Source organism: Strix aluco, chromosome 31 (assembly GCF_031877795.1).
Source record: "Strix aluco isolate bStrAlu1 chromosome 31, bStrAlu1.hap1, whole genome shotgun sequence".
In the NCBI taxonomy this organism is placed as follows: Eukaryota; Metazoa; Chordata; class Aves; order Strigiformes; family Strigidae; genus Strix; species Strix aluco.
Window position 1 is genome coordinate 4,372,344 of NC_133961.1, and position 18,925 is coordinate 4,391,268.

General features: G+C 49.3%; 1 protein-coding gene across 5 annotated transcripts in view; it reads left to right on the top strand.

Annotated features, from left to right (window-relative positions):
- The first annotated feature begins 2,467 nt into the window (after nt 1-2,467).
- The window catches only part of PRDM11 (PR/SET domain 11), a 51,459-nt gene continuing 35,001 nt past the window's right edge, over nt 2,468-18,925 (top strand). For 4 of the 5 annotated variants that reach the window (XM_074809767.1, XM_074809769.1, XM_074809770.1 and 1 more), the window contains exon 1: nt 2,468-3,237. In XM_074809767.1, coding sequence (XP_074665868.1) covers nt 2,989-3,237 — 249 coding nt within the window. In that variant the 5' untranslated portion in view covers nt 2,468-2,988. The remainder of the gene's footprint in view (nt 3,238-18,925) is intronic. The other variant, XM_074809768.1, reaches the window with a different exon arrangement.

Here is an 18,925-nt window from a genome sequence, read left to right on the forward strand (position 1 = left end):
AGGAGGATGGGGAATGGGGGTTGTGGTCAGTTCATCACCCGTTCATTGTCTCTGCTGATCCTGCCTCCCCAGGGGGAGGACTCCTCAGACTCTTCCCCTGCTCCAGCGTGGACAGCAGACAGTCCTCTACAAACTTCTCAGCATGAGTCCTCCCCATGGGCTGCAGTTCCTCACAAACTGCCCCAGCATGGGTCCCTTCCAGGGGTTCTGTCCTTCAGGCATAGGCTGCCCCAGCGTGGGTCCCCCACGGGGTCACAAGTGCTGCCAGAAAATCTGCTCCAGCATGGGCTCCTCTCTCCACGGGCCACAGCTCCTGCCAGGAGCCTGCTCCAGCGTGGGCTTCCCGTGGGGTCACAGCCTCCTTTGGGCACCCACCTGCTCTGGCGTGGGCACCTCCCCGGGCTGCAGGTGGGTGTCTGCTCCCCCGTGGATCTCCCTGGGTGCAGGGCACAGCCTGCATCACCATGGTCTTCATCGTGGGCTGCAGGGGAATCTCTGCTCTGGTGCCTGGAGCACCTCCTCCCCCTCCTGCTTCACTGACCTAGGTGCTTGCAGAGTTGTTTCTCTCGCATATTCTCATTCCTCTCTTCTGGCTGCAATTGCTGTTGTGCAGGTTTTTTTCCCCTTCTTAAACACGTTATCCCAGAGGTGCTACCACCGTCACTGATGGGCTCGGCCTTGGCCAGCGGTGGGCTCTGTCTTGGACCCGGCTGGCATTGGCTCTGTCGGAATGGGGGAAGCTTCTGGCACCTTCTCACAGAAGCCACCCCTGTGCCCACCTTTCATGACCAAAAAACTTGCCACGCAAACCCAATACACCTGACTATTAAACATATAGAGACAACAGGCACATATTAAGGCAAGACAACTCCCTCCCAATAAATTAGCATGCCTGTGTTTGCAAGGAGACATAATGGCTGTTATTTATATTGTATTACATATTTAATTTTCTTTATAAATAAAAGCTTTATGCCTCCCTTTGAGCCTGCTCTTACAGCCTTAGACTCCAGCAGCTACAGAACTATTACTCGAAATTAGCATGGCATTCAGTGTGCATTTGTATTACTTCCCTGATTTTTATTGTTTTTTTAATTATTATTTTTTCTCTCGGTTCATTCATCAATCATATTTACAAGCCCATTGTCGTACTTGCTGCCAGTTTAGTGTTCTCACACATTTCAGCACACAGACAGAAACTGCAAACTAGGGCAGCTCTATTAGGATCTCTAATATTTCTGAGGAGTCTGGAGGTGCTGACAGCTTATGGTATGTCTTTCCCAGGCAAGTGCAAGTGCCTCAAAGTCCATCTATCTGCGATTACTGGAAGGGGTAAAATTACACAGCACGCTTACCCTCCGAGTAGGAATCCTCTCCCCAGAGGTTAGAAACGGGGAACAAAAAGCATACCACAGCTGGAGATCTGACGAATGATACTCATGTGAACTTCCAAATAATCATCTCTGCCACACTGGCTGCCTTTGCAAAGCTATCTTGCTTTGAACCCGAGTTGATTCCCTCCCTCGTTGTTTTGCCAGAGAAATTATCTTCTGCCAACTTAAGTGATACATCAAGACCTGATCCTGCAGTCCTCCCACCCCCCAAACTCTCAGTGATGGCAGCGACAGCAGCTCGACGATGGCAGAAGCGGGCCTCGATTTTGCTTGGGCTACGTCCTTTTTGACTTTGCACCCTCACTGATTTTTCTCCGCTCCACACCATCTTTTTATAGTAGGCACCTCAGGGTGGAGGATATTAGGAAACAATTTTATTTCTTGGGACTGCAGAAAAGGGCATTTCTCAGGGCTGCAGAAAAAGGGAAGTAGTTCCAAGTATCCAAGCATGCACATTGTCACCACAGCCCTGTTCACATACAAGCCTATTGTCAACCAAAGGAACTGGAAAATTATGGCTATTTATCCCCCTCTCTCTTTACCCCCCGCTGTGCCTCTTTTGGCAAAGCAGCTAAACAGTTTGCATTGTTTCAAATTTACTGCTTGCAGATGGTTTTATTTAGAATTTGTTTTATTGGTGAGACATGCTTCCTCCATTTATTAAATTATGCCTACGTTTTGTCATCCGTCGTGTTGCCCGTAATTTCTGCACAGCGCTCGAGGGTAGGGTTTGTTGGTTGTTGTTGCTGTTGGGTGGGTTGCTTTTTTTTGGGGGGGGAGGGGGGGGGGGGGGGAGGTGTAATTTGAAATACTACCGAGCTCCGAGCATCGGGGAGACACCGCGCCTTCGCATTTCTCTTTTTGCTCGCAGAAGGCCATGAGCCTCCAGACGGGCGACCAGAGGCGCGCACCGGCGGGGGCCAGCGGCCCTCGCCCGGGGCTACTCGGACTCGTGCCCCGGCCGGCGGAGGCTCGAGCCCCGCGACACGGCCCCGGGGGGGGTTGGAGGCGGGGGGGGGCGCGTCTCACCGCCGTCGCCCAGCGGCGGGCGGCCCCGAGGGCGCGGGCGGGCGGGCGGCTCGGTCCCGTTCCGCGGTCGCCGAGCGGCGGCAGGTGGTGGCCGCGGGGTGTGTGTGTGTGTGTGGGGCGGGGGGAGCCCAGTGGCTCCGCCGGGCCGGGCCGGGCCCCCTCGGCCGGCGGCTCCCCCCGAGTGCCGCCCGGACGGTTTTTGTCCTTAAGAGCCCCCCCGAGCCCCCGGCCGACCGCGGGCGCAGATCGCCGCCGGCTCCGCGCGGAACTCGCCGGCTCCGGAGCAGGAGGTGGGAACCGGGGACGGTTTGGGTTTGCTCGGCTTTTTTTTTTTTTTTTCCCTGCTTTGTGCGGCTTTTTGGGTTTGTTTTTTTATTATTTTTTCCCTCCCCCTCCCCTCTCTCTCTCGCGCTCCACCTCGGGTATTTGGAGGGAAGGCGGGAGCGCCGCGGCCCCGGGAGAGCCCTGGCGGGCCGGGCCGGGCCGGGCCGGGCGGGCCGGCGGCGCCTCCCCCCGGTTCGGGGGGTCCCCGGGCTCGGCCCCCGAACGCCCCTCTCTTCCGTTCTCCATGTCATTTCCTGTGCTAATAAGATGGTGGTCACGGCCGGGAGGGAGGGAGCCGCCGCCGCCGCCTCCGCCGAGCCCGGCCCGGCCCCGGGACCCGTCCTCGCCTGGGACTAGCCAGCGGGGCCGGCGGGGAGGGAGGGCGCAGCCAGCCGGGCTCTCCCCCCCCTCCCCTTCCCCTCCCCTCCCCATCTCCCCGGGCGGAGTGGGCCCCCCGACGCCGAGGCGGGCCCCCCGCGCCCGCAGCGCCGAGGTGAGTCAGCCCCGCTGGTAGCCAAGGTGGCCACGAAAATGGCTGCGGAGCGCTGGGCGGAGGGGGGGGGGGGGGAGACCCGGCCAAGCTCCGGCGCGGGGGAAGGGGGTGTCCGGGTGAAGGGTGCCCGGCGGAGGGGTGCCCGCAGCGGGCACAGGTAGCCCCCCCTCGCCTCCGCTTTCCCCTACGGGGCGGGCGGCGCTGGGCCCGGCCCGGCCCGGCCCGGCCGCTCCCCTCCCGCCCTTCCCCTCATCGTCCCCCCCCTCCCACTCCTTCCCCTCCTCCCGCCCTTTCCTTCCCCACGGCCGTTAGACGGGGCCGGTGACTGACGCGGCCGGCGGCCAATGGGCGGCGGAGGCGGGCGGGCGCGCGCCACATTGGAACGCGCGGTGGGGCGGGGCCACGCGGGGCGCTCCCCGCGGGTGACGGCGGCGGCGCCGGGAGCCCGCCGGGATGTTGCACCGGCGGTTGTTTTGGCGGGGCCGAGCGGCTTCGTCGCGGTATTCCCGTCGCTCCGGGCTTCCCGCGGCGAAGCCCGGAGCGGCGGGAACCCTGCCGGTATCTGCATCGAGCCCGCAGACATCATGCCCGCAACATCTCCCGTTGCAGAGTTGCGACGGAAAGAGTTGCCCTTGCACGCCTTAGCCAGGCCACTTCGTTGACTCGTGTGGAGAAACTTCACCAAACGCATATTTTTTCGGCCTTTTCCCCCTCTCTTTTAAGTTATTGAATCTTTCTGGCTTCTTTGCTGCACAACACCATGATTTATATATATATATATAATATTTTTTAAACCCAGGTCCTCTATCCCTTGGCGTATTCCAAAGGGAAAAGGAAGATGCTGCCAGCGTCCCATTTCAGATCCCTGGGGAAAAAAAAAAAAAAACAAAAACACCTGGCCCATGGGCAAAACTGTTGGCTTGGTGTTGCTTCCTCTTCATTCCCAGTGATTAATGCTTCTCATTAATGGGAGGAGAACTGGCAGAACCAGCTTAAAAAAAAAAAAATTACCGACCTGACCGTAAGAAAGGGCTGTTTTCCAGCACTGCAGGTGCGCGTGGCATTTTGTTGAGCAGCAAAGGAGCCCCAGCCCCAAATACGCGGCAGCAGCCTGGGTCTGGTTCTGCCGACAAGGTGTGACTCCCCGTGAGAGCAGTGGAGCGCTGCCAGGGTTGGGCTTCGTGTCCCCTAAATTTCTATTTGGGCAGTCACCAAGACAGAAGCAGTGAAAGTGGAAAGGGAAATGACTCTTTCAGCTTTCTAATGTGTTGTGTATAGACGTGCATCCCTGATGAGTACGGCGCAGTTTTTGGTTTCAAGTGCAAGCTGCGATCGGAAACGAAAGTATTCAGATGATGCGCGTTTGCTGCTTGCAAGGGGTGCTTTGACCAAAGGTGCTTCTGCTCTAAGAATAATAGTTTAGCCACAGAGCTGAGCAGCGTGGGGCTCTTGAATCACGTGCGGCCTGCAAAGAGTTCGAGCGTCGGGACTGTTGGTGTGGCCAGCGGAAGGACTGTGTTAGCAAAGGAAAGTCTGGTTAGCTGCCTCCGCTCACCTGGGAGCATCTGAGGTAGCCACAGGCAATGCTGAAGGTTGCCCTGGCTCTTGGCTAGATGCTGAGTTGACCAATCCCACTGCGGTGTGGAGTAGCAGGATTAGAAGAAGCCACTGTTCCCTCCTGCCTGGGAGTCGTGTCAAAAGCTGCTGCTGGTTCTGACTGTCCGTGGGGCGTGAGGGAGGTCCCGCAGCTCCCGGCTCAGGGCTGGCTTTGCTGCGGAGCTTGCTGGTGTCGGGAGAGAGGCTTGTTGCTCCTCTAGCATCTTTGTGGACCATGCGTGAAGCATGGTGCTTTCTGGACCAGTTTTGGGGGGACTCTCTCATTGTGAGCCTTACTGGTCACTGGTAGCAGTTACTCGTGCTTTTCTGACAATTTAAGGGGGAGGATTATTATGAGGGTGATACCTGATTTTAAATAATAAGGACAAAAGGAAGGACTTGTCCGAAACCTTATTTTTGATGTACTGAGGCAAGGTCGATCTTACTGGGATGGGGTGTGGGCAGCTTCTTTGCTCGTATTCCTTTCTGGAAAGTGGTGGACCTGCTCGAAATGAGTAGGAGGGGGGTAAGGTTGTGTCCATGAGCAGTGCAAGAGGAGCCCGAAGCGGGAGGGCTCCTCCGCTGCAGCAGGCTGGCTTTGCAATCAGGGGGCCACGAGCATTGCGGTGAGTGGAAGTTGCCACCCTGAGTCAGGAATCACAGTAAAGTATGTATATTGAGGAGAAAAACGACAAGCCCAGGCAAGAGTGGTCTCTGGTCTTTTTATATAGAGTACCTTGTACACTTTATCCTTCTAGGTTTTTTTTTTAATATTCTTTTTTTCCTTTCATAACTTCTGTCTCATGCTGGTTAATTCCCAAGCAAAGCTGTGTCTTTCTGAGTTTTTTTTCCCCCTGTGTTCATTTATGCAAGAGAAGAATGTGCTTTTACCTATCTCTTTGTTCTTAAAGTTGCTGTTAACAGAGCCTCCCTCTTGCTGGTTTGTCTGTAAGCACTACTAGCTATTTCCAGAACTCTTAAAATACTGCCTAATATTCATGACATTATTGCCTATCTGCTGTTGTTGGCATGTGTGTGAAAATTTGCATGGAGAAACTAAACATAAGTCCCAAAGACAAAATGGTTTGGGTTTTTTTTGTTTGACAATCAGATAATAATACTGGAGATTAACTGGGGGACCTCCAGAAGAAGAAATAAGGTGCTAAAACTTGATCTAAAGATACAAGGCCGGGTAGCTGTAAGAAGTGAGGACTCCTGTTCCCAGTGGTGTGAGCGCAGGTGGAAACTTTTGATGCCTCCTTTGCGTTGGGAACATGTGTATCCCAGACCTATGAACAACCGCTTTTCCTAAGCCAAAACAAGCAAACATGGCTTTTATTCCTCAGTTTGGATTGCTGCTTTCTGGCATTTTAAGAAATCTGGAGTCAGCTGGACACGCATCTGGGTACGCTTGACGTGTCTTCTCACACCAGCGTTGAGTTCTCCGGTCAGGGCCCTCACCCGAGCACAGGTCTTTGGGACCCCAGGGCTGAGAGCTGTTTGGGGCACAGGCACAGCCGCTGAAGGGGGGTCAGCATGCGCAGCATCCTCTGGCACAGAGCAAGTGGCAGATTTCCTGCCGGCCTGCGCGGGATGCTAGCTTTGCTGCTCCGCATCTCACCCCTTGTTGTCACGCTTGTGGCGTATTTCATTGCAGGCGCTTCTGTATGGTGCTCCTGCCTGAAGCTCTGTGGTAGAGGGTGAAGTTTCTTGGCCTAGAGCTCCTGTGCAGCCGCAGACAGTTTTAGTGCCTCCTCTTGCACTGACCTCCCTTGCAGGAGTGGAGTAAAGAAGGCTTTAATTTCACAGGCTTTTCTGTTCTCCCTGTGACCTCTTCTCTGCTGCTGAAGGTGTTTTTAAATAAAGCTTCTAAAGCAATGGTCCTTCTAAAGCTGCATCGTGAAATGTTGCTTTTCAGGAATCCCTGCTAGTTAAACTTGCCCATGCAAGTGGATTCCAGTAGTAAGTCCAACCTCCCGAAGAAAAAGCAGAGAGGACAAGGTGAGAGACAGGTTCATGTTGCCCTGCATGGTGTCTTCAGAAAGAAGGTGAGGGAAAAGTGCTTTGGATAGGGAGGAAGTTTGCAGGTAAAAGAAGCCAAACAAAGGGCGATAGAAAACACAGAGCAGTCCCGTGGCTGGGAGGTGGGAGCAGCCAAGGTAGATGGGGAAGAAACATGGTGAGGAGGGCAACACGAGCATTAGAGAAGTTTTTCTTTAAAAAGCCCACCACATGATAGGCACTACATTACTAATGGAAAAGACCCGGAGGATTGAGAGCGAGGAGGAAGAAAAGCAGAGGTGAAGGGGATAAATTTTGACTTGACATCTAGAATCACATTTATGATGTGGGTTTTTAGAGGTCTAGTCACTGTCCTGACCATATAGGCTTCGAACTTTAGCTAGAGTCAGTGAAGGTGGTACTAACACTGGCGTTCTTTCTTCCTTCCATCCTAGACTACACACAGTTGCAAGAACCTATGCTTCTGCTGAGAGACAGTCACGCAATTAAAATTATTGACACTTAAAGCTTTGCTGTTGTGCTTCCTGGTCACTGGTCTGTTCGTGCAAGCAGGGTAGCTCATATCCTTGAGAGCTGTTGTTCAAAGACCTCCTCTTTCTGCAAGGCAGGGAGGCAGCACTCTGGCATTTCAGGCTCTGCAGTCAGAAGGTAAAAACATTATATATATAATTTAAGATTTAAGCTGAAGAAACTGGCAGCCTCCAGAGAGAGATCGGTAATGCGTACTGCAGAAGACTGTTTCAAGTGCAGTCCCTCGGTCATGGACAGCCATCAATAAGGGGCCCATCAGAAGGGTACTGTAAGCAAAGTCGTACAATTTGAGCATGCTCTGATAAATGGCTTAGTTTCTCTGGCCCCCTTCTTCTCTCCTCTTTAGGCTTTGGCTTTTCAGGAAGGCTAGTTTTACTTTGACTGTAGTGACTTGTACGGGAGGAGGGACTGATGTTCCGAAGTCAGTGTCACTGTCAAGCCCTGCCAGGGCCAGCGCTGCTGGCAGCTCAGCTGGGTTGCCTGTGCTGCTGGCAGCTGGGGACTGGCTTTTGCCGGTGGAAGCTTGACTGTGGGTACCAGAGGTGATGTATGAGGACAGAGTGGTGAAAGTGCAGGGCGGGTAAGAAGAGGGTAGATTTAGATTAGATCTGAGGAAGAAATTTTTCCCTGTGAGAGTGGTGAGACACTGGCACAGGTTGCCCAGAGAAGCTGTGGCTGCCCCTTCCCTGGAAGCGTTCAAGGCCAGGTTGGACGGGGCTTTGGGCAGCCTGGGCTAGTGGAAGGTGTCCCTGCCTGGGGCAGGGGGGTGGAACTAGATGATCTTTAAGGTCCCTTCCAACCCAAACCATTCTATGATTCTAGGTGATGTGGGGGATTATCTCATGTAGCAGCTTTAGAATTGCTTTAATTTGCTACCCCTGAGAGCTGGCGGTGCTCCTGCCTTGCACGGCGTGGAGCCAATGCACTGAGCATCCTTTGCTGGTCCCCAAATACACTCCCTGTATGCTGGGGAGTGCTGGCTTCAGGCTCCTGAGCGTGGATCAGGGCGCCGTGGGCACGCAGCTCCTGTGGCCCCCTGCAAACACCCTCTCAGAGTGTTGATGTTGGTCAGGGACATCAGCTGTTTCCAAGCTGATAACCAACATGAAATATTGTCCAGTACATTCCTTTTCAGTACAATGAAGCTTTATTTTGAAAATGTATCGTATAAACTGTATCATAATATGCTGAGTGGAGTTCAATGTGGTCCTTCAACTGCAGACTCAAACAACTGAGCAGACTAAGTGTACATAGCATCTTCCTTGAACAATGTCGTAAGTTTGTTTGAGATTACCTTTTCACTCCTAGCATGTTCCTCTTTACACCTTTCATTCGGATAAACCTTGACTTCCTCATGTCTGTGTATATCAGCAGGTTTTGCTGTTGTGGTTTTTTTTAATTTCTTTTGTTCAGAGGCTGCTGGCATACTTCATGTGGTCTGCTGCTTTCTTTAAATTGGAGACCTTTTGCTTGGAAAGGCTAATGTGGATGTTAAATACACCACAGTTTGCAGAGTCCAGTCCTTTTATCTTTTCAGAGGAAATTAATGAAAATGCTTGGAAACTGACTGAAGAAAAAATCAATACTGATGACACATGAACATACTTTTCTGAACAATAAAATACATTCTAGACTTGTCATGTGTACACACCTAGACATTCAGAGCTCAAATGAGATCAATCAGCTTTGAAGAACAGAAGCTTTTTAATTACCGAATTTCTATTCCCTTCATGATTGGGAAGAGAACTTTGTTATATATGGTGTGTGTATAAGTTGCTTTGTTCCTTGAGAAGTCTTTCCTAAATCATGTAGTGAAGGACCGCTGGATGGGTGCAGCGGTACCCGACCCTCAGTGCAGAGTCCCACCAGCTTATGCTGCATTGCTGTTGCAATGGCAGTACCTCCAGAAAGGTGGATCCACTTCCTGCGTCTCCTGGACGTGTTGAGAGCTAGCACCAACTAAATCAGATGCTAAGGTATCCTCCTTAGGTCTGATGGACTTCACTGGTGCTTGGTTGGGGGTTTTTTAACCAGGTGTCATTCTGTAGTCAGGTGTTGCAATACTGTTTCTGAAATATCTTGGGGTGGTCAGTGAACTTTTGTAGTCCCTCAGTGACCTGCATACGTGAAGTCAGTGTGACGTGCTCCCTCTTCTTTTTGGACTGGAATTGAATGAGTTCTTGGGCTCTTTCCATGCTTCTGCTAATCAGCATTTTAAAAATGTCCATAGTGTAGAGGACCAGGTATTTCTGTGCAACCCAATACCTTTATGTAGAAGATGCACTTGAGGGGCGGGGGTTAAAGGAATGGATCAGAACTGCTTGGCCCCTGCTGGAAATTTTTTTGTAGTTAGCTGGGTTAGGATTTAGAGGGTCTCAACACCCCTTGCTCCGAATGGAAGGGAATGTACAGATCAAATGGTGGTAGTGGTGAATTCAGCACACGGATATCTGATTTCTTGGCAGATCTGACACTGGGAGTATCTGGACTGCTGCCTGCCCCAAGGAAGAGGGGGTCGGTGTGACCCATGCTCAGCCAGTACTCATCCAAGTGGTGTAACACGAGCCCCTAACCTGTAGACAGATTTACCAGCCCTGAATAATGTCTGTTGTACGGTGAGATCTTATCTCCCTAATGGCCTGCAAGAGGGTACAAATGAGGAGAAATAAATATGGCTCTTGCTTTTGCTTCCTCTGCATTTTGTGGAACAGTTGATTTGTTCTCGTTCTGCCTGGTGTGTTCGTTAGTGGTTTTAAAGGGCTGAGCTAGTTTGTTAGAATTTTAGGAACAAATGAAAATGTGATTTGCCCCTACCTTCTCGTTTTCCCCCAAAATATTCTTTCCCTTTTTTACTGAACAAGTAAAAAGAAAGGAGCCGCTTGCCATGTCGTGAAACCACTGTAACGGACATAGAGGAACCGTCACGTAACAACCTTCAACAGAAATGAACAGGCACCAACTAGACAAATGGTACCAAAGCAGAATTTTACCTTTATTTTGCATCAGTACCCACAAGTCCCAATTGAATGGGGATCCCCCTGAAGCTGAGACTGCCTGTCTAGAGGTGTTGGTGCTGCAGAGGCTTCACAATTTGATGTTTGATTCCTGAAGCTTTTGAGTTGGGTGGTGGGAAGGGGCATTGCTCAATAGCCAGGTGCCTACTGGAAGTCTGGATGTCTTGTGGAGGGGTGGGGGTTTTTCATCTGCCTTTGGGATAAGCTTTGGGTTGCGATTTCTAAGTAATGCTGTCTGCTCAAGAAACTTCCTGTCGTGGTTGTATGAAGGGTGAAACTATGTCTTGTCATTCAGGCTTTTTATGTGGCAGAATTTAAGGGCAGTCTTAGAAAAAAACACCAGTCTGTATAAAGGCAGACCAGCACTTGGTTGTCACTGTTGAGTGTGGTGATGGCTTTGTGCAGGAAAAGGGTGCTTTGGTGAAATGCACCGAACTTTCTGACTCAGTGGGGCAGTTTGAATTTCATGCATAGCTTGGCCATGGCTTACAGATGTGTATGCAAGCCTGTCTGGCCTGGCAGTCCATCCGTCCTGCTCTCTAACACCACTAAAAATTCACCAGTAGAAGAAAAAAGACAGAGTACTGCAGGTAATCTTTTTTTTTTTAAAAAAAAAAAAAAAAAAGAAAAAGCTGGAACTTCTAGAAAAGTGTTGAGTGAAAGGCTGTCTTGTTAAAAGATGGATGTGTTCTCCAGAGGGGCTACTTTAGACACTAAGGAAATATATGTGGAGCTCATTGCTGGCCAGGTGCCAGTCACTGAAGGGCACCGGAGGCTGAAATGCCAGGCAGTGCTGGTAGAGCTGGCACTTCAGCCCATGACGGTTGGGTTGCATGAATTATCTCTCTGCCTTCCAGCTAATTTTATCCTGTTGATTTTTCATGAATCATTTCCCATCTCTGTGGGTTAGAAATTAAAGTGGAAGTTTGCTAGCCAGAATAGCCACATCTGCTATTTAGAAAGTAGTGTCTGGGGTTTGCTTCCTGCCCACCCCCACGCCTTCCTTTCCCTTTCCCTTTTTACCTCCGTCAGTGTTCGAATATGTGAATCACTGGTGTTGCTCGCCCACAGACATTTCTAGGCCGGCCAGCCTGCACAAGCGCAGGGGTCCTCTGGGCGCGGGTGAGCTGGTGGTGGGCGGCCGGGTGACACTGGCGGCGGGCGGCCGGCGGGTGCTGAGTGCTATGTGGCAGGGTCCCAGGCGCACGGCAAGGCCGGCAGGGCCCGGCCGGGGCGTCTTGAATTTCCTGCGCGTGCTTTATAAAACATTAAAGGCACTCCGCTGTCTTTTCACTCTCCCAGCACAGCAGAAGAGCAGGAGTGCTGTGTTGGCCCAGCCTGCTGCGTGCCTACCAAGTGCTTTCTCACTCCAGCCTTTTTTTCTGTCCACGGGTGAGAGTAGAAGGTCATTTGGGCAGTAAATTCACATCTCTGCTTTCTATAAAAGCATCTGCGTGATGAAAAACTTAACTTTTTCAGACCCAAACATAACTTCCCTTTGTTGATTGCCATTTGGGCTAGCAGCAAGGAAAGGGTAAGTTGATTATCTGAAAGCTAAGCCCTATAAGTAGGGATCCAGGGACCCACATAAGAGTTGCACAGCGTGAGTCTTGTGGGTAAGCAAAGTTTTGCTGGCAGCTGCGCTTAGGAAAAAGCACATTCCCTTGAAACAAAGTGAGTACTGCATAAATGTGAGGAGTCTCTAGCTTGCTGATGTTCATTTTTAATCAGTCTTGGTGGATTACAGCAAATCCAGGAGACTGGAAGAATGATTGTGTTGGGATGGTTCTGAAAATGGCCAAGTGGATGGCCCCGAAAGTGACGGGTCGGGTAGCATGACACCAATCCTGGGTAAACAGAAAGTAATTCATGCTTGAAATTTGATGTTATGGAAAATGTCTTTGTACTCAAACAGGTCTGATTTTGTTCTTTGAGAAGTTTACCGTTGGTTTAAAGAAAGATCTGTAGATGTGATATATAAGGCAGTTAACTCAGTGCATGAGAACCCAATTAATATCTGATGCCAAAGAATATCAATAAAATACGAGTGGCTTAGGAAGTGAAGGTAGTGATTGATAGAGAGTCAGCGTCCAATAAATAAACTGAAGTGGCAGTATAAACAGTAAGGAGGATGAAGGATACTCTAAGCTAAAGGACAGTATTAGCACACTAATAAATCAACTGTTTGTGGATTAACTTCAAGATGAACGTAGAAAATGGTTTTTCAGCATCAAAAGATCAAGGCTCTGGCATTGCTGCCTTAGACGAGGGGAGCAAATAATTCAGCTATTTTAAGATAGAGCTTGATCATTTTACAGAAGAGTCTCTGCAACATGATATGTGGAGACTGTGTTTTCAAAGAAGTAAACTTGATGACCCTTCCCTTGAAATGAGGGGAAAGGAGAAGCCAATTCTGCCTGACACTTACTCAGTGATGCAGAAGAAAGCATGACTCAACACTGGCAAAATGTGTAGGTGAAACAAATTTGGTGAATTGTAGCTATTGGTAGGGACAGGACGGAGTAATGCAGCTTGGTAGATGGAGCCATTGAAACAAAATCATCTTCATGCAGACAAGTGGAGAGTTATGAACCTGGAAAGGCATGTCCCGAACGTGATCTGCGAAGGGGAACTGTGTCCCCAGCAGTCCTGGGTGAGAACGTGGGGATCGGACTGGGCAGGCGGCTCCAGGGAGGTTTCTGTGCCAGGTCCTAGCTGGAAAAGACAACCACAGTTTTGGACACGCAAACAAGGAGGTAATGAATCAGGGTGAGGAGGTAGTTTTATGCCTGTAACCCTTATATTTACTTCAGACTCGGTCCTACATCAGCGTGGCTTTCTGGTGCCGGCATCTTGAAAGTAATGTAGAGAAAATTATGAGAGTTACACAGAAGAATGATGAAAATTGTTGGAAAACTAAGAAGATACTGCTTACATATCCAGGACTCTGCTATGTGTGAGTTTTTATTCAGTGCTTATCACTATTGCTATCCAAACACCTTTCAGTAGGGCCTTAAGGAACAGGGCTTACATCTGCCACTTGATTGTACCCTTATTCTGTCCTTGGGGAGAAAAATGTTGGTGGAATAGCATCTTGGTTTACTACTGGGTTTTGTGTCTGTTTGTTTTAACTTTATAAGTGTAGGTATGTATTTATGTTGAAGAAGCCAAAGGGAAAGAAGTGCCACTGGCAGTCCTGACCAAAGATGGTGAGGTTTGTTACAGCCATTAACCTGGGAAGCAATTCTTTCCATGTGCTCAAAGCACCGTCCCAACATGCCAGGTATTTCAGCCTCTCCCACTGGGTTGCAGAACTGCTGACTGGTGCCCAGAACTAGACAGACTGACATATAGCTTGTCCGTGGTGGGGATTAACAATTGAAGTGAAATTCTGATGAAGTGTAGGCTTCTATTCCCCTTGTTAGGCTTGGATGGAGATTTTGTCCTGTTTGTAGGCTAAAGGTAAGGGCTTGTGATGTACAAGGATCAGTCAGGTTGACCTAATTCTCCTTCCTACCCTTAAACTGTGAATCTGTGAGATCAATGCAGGCAGCCGAATACAGCAAAAATGAGACTTTTTCAGTTTAAGGGAATTATTTTTAATATATTTTAAAAATGCAAGTTACTTACGTATTCTTTCAGCTGCAGTAAGTAGCTGCCTTGGCTCCATGGCATGCCGCACTGTTTCTGAGGCTTGGAGGCTGCATGGGAGCTTTACATTGTCAGCATCCCCCTGTGTTGAGTCCTTACTCAGCACTTAACGTAGAGAAGATGCACCAAATAATACCCGGTTTACAGAGGCTTGTGCTGATCCATGACATTAGCTTCCTACTCTGAGATCAGCAAAGGGCAAATGCTCCCAACTGACCATAATACAGAATTTTGTGTCAAATCCTGTAAACTCAGCAGCATTTTCCACCTTCACTAGAAGCCACCATAAGAGAAAGTTAAGACTAGTTCAGGGGTTCTTCTCCTTCTTCCCTCTCTGCAATGCATCTGTCATGAGGTAGATCATGGCAGGTTTTGATGACATGTTTTGCCAGTGAACCATGTAAAAGTGAAAGTGTGAACTCATCTCGCATCCACTTGAAATGACAGGAGGAATTCCAGATTGGCAAACGGGAATTTCCCTGTCCCCAGCCTATCTGCAGTCGGGATGACACTGGGAACTTGGTGTTGTGGCACCCTGATGCTGTTTGTTGTGTCAGTTGCTGGTCTTGAGCAAGTCATTGAAACCACTGGGAACTCTCAGCCCTCCCTGCTGTAAAATGGGTTTAAGTCTCATGGTTTTGAAGCTTGCTCTCCAAGCTTCTTCAGAAAGCTGCAGCAAAACTGGTGGTGCTTCCAGGTATCTTCCTCATACTCCTAACCTTCTTCAGTGTTATCAGAATTTGAAACTCAAAGAAAATGCTCTCATGGTGAATTTATGGCTACCAACTCTAGTGGAGTAATTGGCAATGATTTAAACAAGTCCTAGTCGCAGCCCATGGTGCTCAAATCCTACATCATCCATGCCCTATAATTTTCACTGATTAAGTTTGAATTGGTGACTGCTCCAGCTTGTCTCCAGCTGCACAGGCTGTGTTCAGCCCTGCTCCACGGCTGTCGGCGAAGAGCCTTGGCCTTGCATCAAGCTGGGAGGCAGGTCGTTGGGTCTTGCCCTGCCACCAGCCTTCACCGTGCCGGGACGCTGCTCTACTACACGGCTGGTTGCAGGACAGCTTCCCCCACAGGAATGTTGTACTTCAGGGGGGAAAGTTAAGCCAGCGCTTGTGGCAACTGTCAAGGCAAAAGCAATTTTCCTGGTGGAGCATGGGGTTAGTGTCTGTCTGTGGACAGCGGTCCTCCTCTGAGCGAACTGGTTCTCCCTCTTATTTTGTGGGATCTCTCGGTGTTTGCATTGGCTGTGAGTGTGAGCTGCGTACCCAGCTGGTACTTCATAAAGTGACCTGAATTGGTTGGTATGGCTGAGGATCTTGGTAAGTGAATTCACCTCCGGGAAAACAGTCAGCCTGGGTCTTTCGTGGCTGTTTGAGGGGGAGCTCTGAGCCTTGAATGCTGTGCTTTATTCCCCTTTCTTGGCTCATCAGTAGCTGGCTGTTCTAGATTACTATTTCTGGTAATAATATGCAACTGTAGACAAAGCATATGAATTCAAGTCCATCTTTCACCATGGGCCTGCACTTTAAAACATGGTACAAGCTATGCAAGATCTTTCTTAAAAGAAGAGGGGATGACCTCCAGAAGGCCATCAGTGAGACACTGAGTGAAGGAACTGTGTGCTGAGGAGGGGACAGATTCCTATATGGCTGTTTCACATGCAAGAATGTCCCAATCTGGGAAACATGCCAGTAAAATTTAAAATTAAAGCTCTGTTTTGGAGGCTGATCCATGCAGATAAGAGTCTGTGGCTGTTAACTAATAACTACAAGAGGGGCAGTGATAAAGGCGACATGCTTGAGGACAGGAATTCACAGGTTCGTTCATGCTTAACCCCATTTGGACGGTTTTTCCTGCATTAGAGATTAACAGCTCAGATGTTCGCGTGTTTTCTACTTCCCTGATTGTGAGCAACATGGTAAGGCCACTGGAGATGTTAACACATGTCATGCAGAAACATGACAGGTCCTTGCTTCCTTTGTAAAGAAAACAGGAGAGGTTTTGTGGCACTGCCTGTGAACCCAGAGGATGCTGCTTGGGATTTGTAGCAGTCACACTGGTGTCCTGGGCATTGTGCCTCATACCATGACTGCCTTTGTTGTCTGAAGGACTTGATGTTGTCTGCAAATAGCACCTGGATCTTCACAGCATCCCTCTCACCTCGGGATTGTGTTCTCTGACATGCTGCTAGGACTCTGCATCAGGCTGCGTGCACGCTGACATTGGGAGGACTGACTGTCCCGATGGGCAGAGGGATGTGCACGTGGGAGGCCAAGTACACCCTGGGAATACCTTCAGCAGTAGCCAGGGAGCCTGCTCTGCTTATGCTTGCTTACGTAGTGCTTCACATCATCTGCAATCTTCAGAGGATCTTCATATTTAGGTGTTAGAACAAACACAACTATAAAAATTGCAAAAAAAATCCCCTAAAACAATGAAGTGGAGGGAGTGAAAAGTGCAGAATGTGAACTAGACTCTTTTAGTTGTGGAGAACTAAAGGGGAAGGAGAAAGGGCAAGAAAGAGAAACTAATGGGCAGTGAAATTAGGGAAAATTAAAAGCAACTTTGAATACATCAGAAGCTAAGAGAGTCCTAAAATCACAGTCATCTCCTGATGCCTGGAACTGGAGAAATACTGAATCTTTCTTTCCTGTAGCTGGCAGAAAAGCTAGGTGATGGTACCGACTTGGGAAATTACTGAACAGCAGCTACTACAGCAGTACATTTTTAAGTTTGCTGCTAGGGCTAACTTGCACTCAGAGGTTTTAAAAGGGATGGCTGAGCAGCACTCTCGGGGCCATAAATGCTAATGTAGTTTTTCTTTTAAAAAAAGTATACATAGTGAGTTAGACTGAAAAAAAAATGTGTGTTAGTCATAAACAAGTAAACTAATACCAAGACTAATCTGGGCAAACTAGAATACTAAGCTACCTGCAGTCTGATGTTGGCTTCCAGTAAAGTAATATAATAGCTGATAGGGATTGGATTGATCATAATTTAAGGGTTTGTTAATCGTAATAATCAGTCTGCACAGATTTTTCTAACATGGTGTGATTTTCTGTTGCTGTTATAATTTTGCTTGATAAAGGTAGAAGTGTTGGTATGTTTTGCGTGTTTGATGCATTGAAATTGTGCCACAGGTCATCGGAATAAGCAGCTGTAATGTTTCCATGTGTCTAACACTGCTGGAGTGGGTCCAGAGGAGAGCCACAAAAATGATCAGGGGGCTGGAACACCTCTCCTACGAGGGCAGGCTGAGAGAGTTGGGGGTGTTCAGCCTGGGGAAGAGAAGGCTCCGGGGAGACCTTACAGTGGCCTTCCAGTACTTAAAGGGGGCTACAGGAAAGCTGGGGACAGGCTTTTTAGTAGGACCTGTTGCGATAGGGCAAGGGGTAGTGGTTTTAAGCTAAAAAAAGGGTAGATTCAAACGAGATCTAAGGAAGAAATTTTTTACGATGAGGGTGGTTAAACACTGGCATGGGTTGCCCAGAGAGGTGGTAGATGTCCCCTCCCTGGAAACATTCAAGGTCAGGCTGGAGGGGGCTCTGAGAAACCTGATCTAGTTGAAGACGTCCCTGCTCATTGCAGCGGGGGTGGGCTAGGTGACCTTTAGAGGTCCCTTCCAACACAAACTATTCTGTGAATAAACGAAAACCTGACTAAATGAAAGGTCACAGTGTGACAAGAAAAGGAGAGCCATTGCTCATAGTGTATTTCTAATAGTGGCAGCTGGGAATTGGTTTTTTGGCTTGATGCTAATCAAGAGGTGGGTGTCAGTCTCTTCTTCCAAGTAACAAGGGATAGGACGAGGGGAAATAGCCTCAGGTTGTGCCAGGGGAGGTTTAGATTGGATATTAGGAAAAAAATATTCACTGAAAGGTTATCAAGCATTGGAAGAGACTGCCCAGGGAAGTGGTTGAGTCACCAGCCTTGGAGGTATTTAAAAGATGTGTAGATGTGGCACTTAGGGACATGGTTTAGTGGTGGACTTCGCAGTGTTAGAGTTACAGTTGGACTCTAAAGGTATTTTCCAGCCTAAATGATTCTGTGGTTCTAAGTTTGTCAGTGTCCTGGAAGAAAACAGAAAGTTAATTTGGATTATGTTTGTGGGCAACACAAAGTCTGGGCAAGTCGCAAGTAAAGACAAGAGGCAAGTTATTATTGGTGGAGTTGTAATCGCATGTATGCTGGGTGAGACAACAAGGAGTTGTGTGAATGTCTTAAAAAGCAGGCACCTTGTCGCAGAGCAGGTTGGAGGGCTGGCGGGAGGCCTGTGGTGGCCTGGGAGCTGTTGCAGGATCTAGGGCTCTTATGGTGGTTCATTGAACATAAAACCCCAGCTGGGCACCGTGGCCAGAAAGTAAATGAGGTACTTGGACGCACATATGGAAATCCTGAGCAGGGGCAGGGAGGGTGTTATCTCGGTGCAAGGTGCTACTCCCGTCAGTGCGGGAGTGCTGTGGCCGGTGCTGCACAGGAATGTTGCTGATGAGTTGGAGGGAGTTCAGGGAGGATCATGCGAGGGGAGGGCTGCAAAAAGTGCTGTACAGTAAAATGAGGAGTTCTATGTGTAAAATAAACACTGGATTTTATTTTTTTTTTCCCCTCTTGTTGGAGGTACACTGTAGTTTAACCAGCAGTTCACTGAAGGAAGCGTGGGTCAGACTGTGCCGTCACAGGGTCTCTCCCGCTCCATAGTGGAGGAGTCTCCGTGAGGGAAGAGTGGGAAAGGAAGAGCCATTGTCTTTTCAGAGACAGATGTCTGCATCTCTTCCTATTGAAGCCTTGGGGATCATGGGTGTTTTAACTCCAGGTGCCCTGTCTGCCAGGCTTCCAAGATGGGTGGGTTTTCTGACCGAGATCAT